The sequence below is a fragment of the Ceratotherium simum genome, chromosome 16, assembly GCF_057802395.1.
Source record: "Ceratotherium simum simum isolate JZ-2026a chromosome 16, ASM5780239v1, whole genome shotgun sequence".
Lineage (NCBI taxonomy): Eukaryota > Metazoa > Chordata > Mammalia > Perissodactyla > Rhinocerotidae > Ceratotherium > Ceratotherium simum.
In genome coordinates this window covers 45,913,993-45,919,992 of record NC_141915.1, presented here as the reverse complement: position 1 = coordinate 45,919,992, position 6,000 = coordinate 45,913,993, and the positions used below count along the sequence as shown (strand labels likewise).

The 6,000-nt window shown below is 59.2% G+C and overlaps 1 protein-coding gene across 5 annotated transcripts in view; it reads right to left on the bottom strand.

The window, feature by feature from the left end:
- Window positions 1–537: 537 nt before the first annotated feature.
- MRC2 (mannose receptor C-type 2) overlaps window positions 538–6,000 on the bottom strand; it is a 52,712-nt gene continuing 47,249 nt past the window's right edge. The window contains exons 21-30 of one of the 5 annotated variants that reach the window (XM_087441359.1): window positions 5,248–5,362; window positions 4,971–5,134; window positions 4,693–4,801; window positions 3,925–4,163; window positions 3,613–3,772; window positions 3,360–3,509; window positions 2,902–3,021; window positions 2,527–2,706; window positions 2,024–2,050; window positions 538–1,913 (exon numbers count right to left, since the gene is read on the bottom strand). In XM_087441359.1, coding sequence (XP_087297485.1) covers window positions 1,690–1,913; window positions 2,024–2,050; window positions 2,527–2,706; window positions 2,902–3,021; window positions 3,360–3,509; window positions 3,613–3,772; window positions 3,925–4,163; window positions 4,693–4,801; window positions 4,971–5,134; window positions 5,248–5,362 — 1,488 coding nt within the window. In that variant the 3' untranslated portion in view covers window positions 538–1,689. Of the gene's footprint in view, window positions 1,914–2,023; window positions 2,051–2,526; window positions 2,707–2,901; window positions 3,022–3,359; window positions 3,510–3,603; window positions 3,773–3,924; window positions 4,164–4,692; window positions 4,802–4,970; window positions 5,135–5,247; window positions 5,363–6,000 lie in introns of all 5 variants that reach the window. The other 4 variants (XM_004432625.3, XM_087441361.1, XM_087441360.1 and 1 more) reach the window with 4 other exon arrangements.

Here is a 6,000-nt window from a genome sequence, read left to right as displayed (position 1 = left end):
GGACAGATGTGCGCTTTCTCACAGCTCAAAGGCAGGTCTGAGGCTGCCCTGGAAGGACGATGTGGAACCCCCACCCAGGGCTGGCCTGGGCACCTTGAATGCTCCCCTGGGAGCCGCAGCCAGAAATAACAGTTAACAGCGGGTGTTGATGGGGCACTTACTGCAGGAGCTCGGAAGCGCTGGTCTAACCGCTTTGCACAGGTGATCTCATTTAATCCTCAGACATCCTTACAGCAACCCCAGGAGGCAGGTCTCGGTCTCCCATTTTACAGCTGAAGGGTGAGCCAGGCTACCTGAGCCCAAACAGCTGTCACGGCTCCTGCGCTCTCATCCACACACAGGTCCCAGGAACACCCAGAAAGGTGAGGTCCCGGAAGAAGAGATGGGAGTCAGAGTGTCTTCCTGGGGCCCAGACATAGATGCAGAATGGTACAGACTGCAGAAAGAACGCACAATGCGAGCTCCAAAACCAACATTTCTCTCTGAAGCCATGTGAGGAACAAGGCTCACGACAGAGCAGGACCCCTTCTCTCTCAAGCCTCTTAAAAGTGTTTTATTTGTTTGCTTTTCATTTTTCTTGTTTTTTAACAATATTGGCACATTTAAAAAATTAAGAACTACAAAAAAAGGACCATGTCTTCGAGTCTGTGTTCACATTGTCCTGCGCCGTGACACCAGGACTGGCCGTTCATCCACCTGGGCTGGGATTCCAGCCTCTCGGAAAGGCACTGGGTCAGCTCCCCTGCACTGGGCCGCTCCGGGAGCTCGGGCACCATTCCTCTGGGCCCCACTAGAGGGCAGGCACCTGGGGCTGTCCCCAGGCTCCCGCTTCTCTGGAGGCCCCAGGACTCTGGCAACCCCCTCCGCTCTCTCCAAACCAGAGCCAGGAGCTGGAAATGTTAGGGAACTTATTTTGGTCCCCACAGGGGACTCTTTAGGGACAGAGCCCTCCCCCCCAACCGGCAGGAGACGAACACCCTAGCCCAGCCTGGTCACCCCCAGGAGGTTAGGGTGTTTCTCCCTAGTCCTGTCTTGAAGCTCAGCTGACACCACAGTGGTGCCCTGGTTCTCAGGCCCACCCCAGGCCCCTCCTGCCACGCCCCATGGCCACCCCAGCAGGCACAGGAGTGATAGATGCTCAGCCCCCTCAACTAACCCCCCAAGAGCAAGAGGGCTCCCCAGATCCCGGGGCCCTGACTCTGAATGAAGAGCTGGGTGAGAAGCGCGGAGAGGGGACAGGGTGAGGGGCTCAGAGCTGAGGCTGTCGACTGGGAAGGAGAGAAGTGATGGAGGCTGGCTGAGGGCTCAGGGGAGACTCCTCAGGCTCTGCAATGAGAAGGGGGTCCCGGGGCATGGGTCAGCAGGCCTGGGCAGGGGGTCCTGAGGAGAGAGAGGCAGAAGGGGGCTCCCATCCTGCCTCTGGTTACCATGGGGGCACAGGCCCAGGTGACAAGACCTTGGCCCCCAAAAAGGGAAACACACCATGCTGCACTCAGCCAGGTCTCAGCCCAGCCCTCATGGGAGAGAGGGACCCCACCAGCCCAGGCCCTGCCCAGCCCCAGCTCCAAACAGTAGCTCCCAAGGGCACCCCTCCATAGGCCATCTGGACTGGCAGCTGGTGGGGGGCCGGCTGACCCAGGGCCCAGCCTCCCCAGCTCCTCCTCCCCAGCCCTGCCCACGCCCTTGGCTCTACTCCTGCTGCTCATTCATTTCCATGTCGGACACCAGGATGTTCTTCTCAGTGGCTTCGCCAGGGCTGGAGGAGCTCCGGCTGTAGCGGGCGCCTTCGAAGGCTCCACGCTCAACGCTCTGTCGCCGCCGGTAGAGGATCAGAGCTGCGGTCAGGAGGGCCAGAAGCAGCAGCACCGCCATCAGCACCACCACCAGGGCTGCCGGGTTCTCTGGGAGCGCTGCTGCGGCCAGATGGACACTCAGCTGAGAAGCACCACCACTGCCGGGCAGCCTGCCCGCCCACCGCCAGGAATGAAGGGAAAAGGGGGAGAGGTCCCTGCCTTCGACTCACCTGATGGGGAGAAGCTGCTCTCCTCAGCTGCGGAGAAGAGGGAGGGACCAGTTAATAACAGCAGTAGTGATAACAACAGTCATAACCAAACACATATAGAGCACTTCCTGAGTGCCAGACACTTTATTAGCTCATTTAATCCCGTAGGTACTGTTATTATCCCCATTTTACATGAGGAAACTGAGGCCACAGAGTTTAAGCACCTTGCCCAAGGTCATGGAGTTGGTAAGTGGTTTGGCTGGGGCTTGAACCCTGTCTGTGCCCTTAACCACTACAAAATGACAGGTTTGCTGTCTAGTTTGGAAACTGGTAGGAAGGGCCAGTCCTTCCTACAGACCAATTCATCCCAAGGGAGGGTCCCATTGGCTCCAGGCCTGTCTGCTCATGCTCTCCCATCCTCCGTGTCACGTGCAGGATGAGAAGCGGCCTTGACTCCACCCCAGCACCAGCTTCGTGGGGGCAGAGGGAGGCTGAGCGGGTGTGCCTGCCAGGGGCTCGCTCACCTCGAGGGAGCTTGCAGACAACGCCCATGGTGATGTTGGTGCAGGCGCCGGGGCGCCACAGCCCGCTGCTGCTCTGGATCCAGTAGCAGCTGTTGTGGCTCAGCATGCTGGGGCCCAGGCCAGGGGGCCCCCAGTTAGAGTAGTTCACAGCTGTGTTGTCCTGCCAGACCAGGGTGCCTCCTATGGGAAAGAAGTCTCTGAGGGGGTGTGGCGGAGGGAAGACAAGGGGGAGCAGAAGTAGACGGGAGAAAGCAGGCCTGTTCTAGAATGAACTCCCCCCTCTCACAAGTCCTCATCCCCACCAAACCCTGGTGGAGGGCATCTCCCCTACTGCCTGAGGCCCTACCCTCCCCACCCCACACACAGGGTACCCACCTTTGGGGTTGAAGTTCATGCCCAGCCAGGCACCCCGACTCTGGCCCTCAGAGCTCTGCAGGTGCTCCCAGACGAACACGTTCTCCATCTCATCCAGAATGGACAGGACTGCCCCACCCGCTGGACACAAGGGAGGCCCATGTCACGGCAGACAGGTTTCCCTGGGGTAGCAGAGGCCCCCAGAGAGGCCCCAGCCCTCCCCTCTGGCAGCCTGAGCAGAGGATGGTGTGGCATCCATGCGTTTGTGTGTATGTGCTTGTGTGTGTGTGGTGGGGGTGTACGTTTGTCAATGTCACATATAGTCTTTGTGTATTGGAATGTGAGGGGGCACTTATATGTGAGTGCTGCCCACAGGTAGAGTGTAGCATGGGGACCACATTCATGCGGTCTATGAGCGTCCACAAGAGGGATCACCACCTGAAGTGCCCACGTGTGGGCTCTAGCCTGCCCTGGCCTACCTCTCTGGCAGCGCTGCAGCGCCTCCTTATGGCCCAGTAGCAGCTCCATGTGGAAGGAGTAACAGTGCTCCCGGAAGGGAATCCATGCTGAATCGGCCAGGCCCTGGGGACAGCTGCCATGGTAACTTATTCTTCTGGGAGGAGGGGGCCCTGTGAGGATGCAGGATTGAGGAAGTGGCCCAGAGTCCTCCCCAGGACGGCCTATACCTTGCCCACCCTTTGGCCCAGGCAGGTGGGCACTCACCACTGTTACCTCCACACACAGCCCCCTGCAATTTGGTGTCGCAGCTGGTGGTGCGCCAGGTCCCATCCACATCCACGTAGGCGCAGCCCCCTGCCTGCTGAGGCTCCCCATCCTGCCAGCTCATGTAGCTCAGTGGCTCCTCTGAGACCCAGGAGTACCGCCGGGAGCCCTGGGCACCAGGAGGCCATCAGGGTGGAAGGAAGGGGACCAGCTGAGGGGTGGGAAGGGGCTGCGGGTAAGGCAGGGGGTTAGGAGGAGACAGGGAGGGAAATCAGGGGAGTAGGCCCAGCCCCAGGGCCAGGACGAGTGTTGGGAGCCCACCTCCTCACTGGCCAGCCCGATCCAGAGTGGCGTGCGCAGCCCTCGGGCGGCCTGCGTGAGGAAGGCCTGGGTGTAGGGGTCAGGCACGTGGGCCAGGCTGGCATTGCGGCTCTCACACAGCAGGAGGGCGTCGTGCCAGCGCAGCGGCTTCTGCAGCAGCCGGAAGGTGCCGTTGAGGTAGGAGAGCTCAGTGCCCGGGGCAGGGGGCAACGCTGCTGGGGATGGGCTCAGTGAGGGGTCTACGGGGAAGGGGGCAGGGCTCAGGCTGGGCTCTGCCTCCCTCACCTCATTCCCAGGCGTGAGGCCGGGGGAGCGCCAGACATCAGGCAGAGACCAGGTCTCCTCTGGGCACAGTGCTTGGCACAGACTAATACTCAGTAAGTGTCAGCCACTGTTATTAATAATACATTCTTGCTACTAAATGGATGAGCAAGCTAGAGTCTTGACCTCCTCCTACCCCAGGAACCCAGGGCAGAGAGACACATGCATGGAGGTGCAGGTTCCCTGACACTCCACATGCCCAGTGTCTAGCTCTCCCGGTCAGCCCTCCATACCCACAAACCTTCCTCCTGAGACCCCTCAGTACTCAGTGCCTTTCTCTCTGATTGGCGCCTCACCTTTCTGCCCATCTGCTTCCCAAGCAGATACTAGGCTCTGGAGGTGGCCCCAGGGGTCCCCTGAGGCCAGGGACCATGTTTCATTCCTCCTGGCATGGCCCACAGCATGGAGCCCAGTGCTAGCGTTCCCAGGTTCACTGGTGACACGTACCTGTGCCCTTCTGGCAGATGAAGCCATGTGTCTCCTCCGTGCAGCTCCGATCGTCCCAGCGGCCAGTGAAGTGAGCTGAGGGGCTGTGCAGGACCACCGCACAGCTGGTCTGGGGAGAAGGAGCTGCTCAGGGGAGTCCCAGCAGCTGCCCCCACCTCGTGCCACTGCCCCCAAAAGCCTGCACTATGAGCCAAGAGGCTGGAAGAGGAGTGAAGGCCAGTGCTGCAGGCCAGGGCAGCTGGGGGGGCAGAGGAGAGAGTGGGGAGGGGCTTTCTCACCGGTATGTTGCCGCTGGGAGCCGGGCTAGGGCCAGAGGGCTCCCCAGGTGCCCAGTTGGTGTACAGCAGAGGCTCCTGCTCCACCCACTGGAAGTCCCTCTGCGAGGCATGGAGGCCAATCCAAAGGTCAAAGGTCACATTGGGCAGGCTGGCTGTGATGAATGCTAGAGTCCCCCAGAAGAGAAAGTTATGAGTGACAGGGCAGACCCCTGCTCGCTCTGCTCTAACCATTTGAGAGACTGTGTCAGAGGATACTGGGGCCTCCCCATGGCCCTACCTTGCTCTAAGGGGTTTGCAATGGTGACCAGTTGGGCCTCTTGCTGTTCACAGGAGAACTGTGCCTCTGACCACTTCACCCGGTCCTGGGGGTCCTGGCCCTGGATTCGGAAACACTGTGGGGCGGAGGGGGAGGCGTGATGTCCAGCTCTACCTCCCTGTCCCACAGACCCAGAGACTGCTGCGTACCCTCAGGGGGAGGCTTTGGGGGCTGTGAGAGAAAAATATCAGAACCAGGACATCTGGGTCTTCTTGAGCAAGGCTCTAGCACCCTCTCCACCTGACACGGCAGGTTCACAGACGCTTGCTCACACTCTGGGGAATTTTTATGTGGAAGGATGTCTTTGGGCCACCAAAGGCTCTACTACCCATGACAACAGCGCCTGGACCATGCATGGGGACGAGATCTGTCTCGATTTCAGCTAAACACCTTCCTAGGTGTTATCTGAAATCTGTTCTTTTGCCCTATGAACTTACTGTTCATCTCTAGAATCCTTTTATCATTATGTTTGAATAATCTTGGTTAGGCAGCAGCTTCTAACTCTGTAATTTTACGGTTCTCTTTTCCCACCTTTATCACCTCCTAAGGTTAAAGGAACCAACCCTGTATGGGAAATCTTTTATCAAGTGAAGGCTATTTATTTATTAAATGAATGGGGGCCGGCCCCATGGCTTAGTGGTTAAGTACGCACACTCCGCTACTGGCGGCCCAGGGTTCGGATCCCAGGCGCGCACTGACGCACTGCTTGTCGGG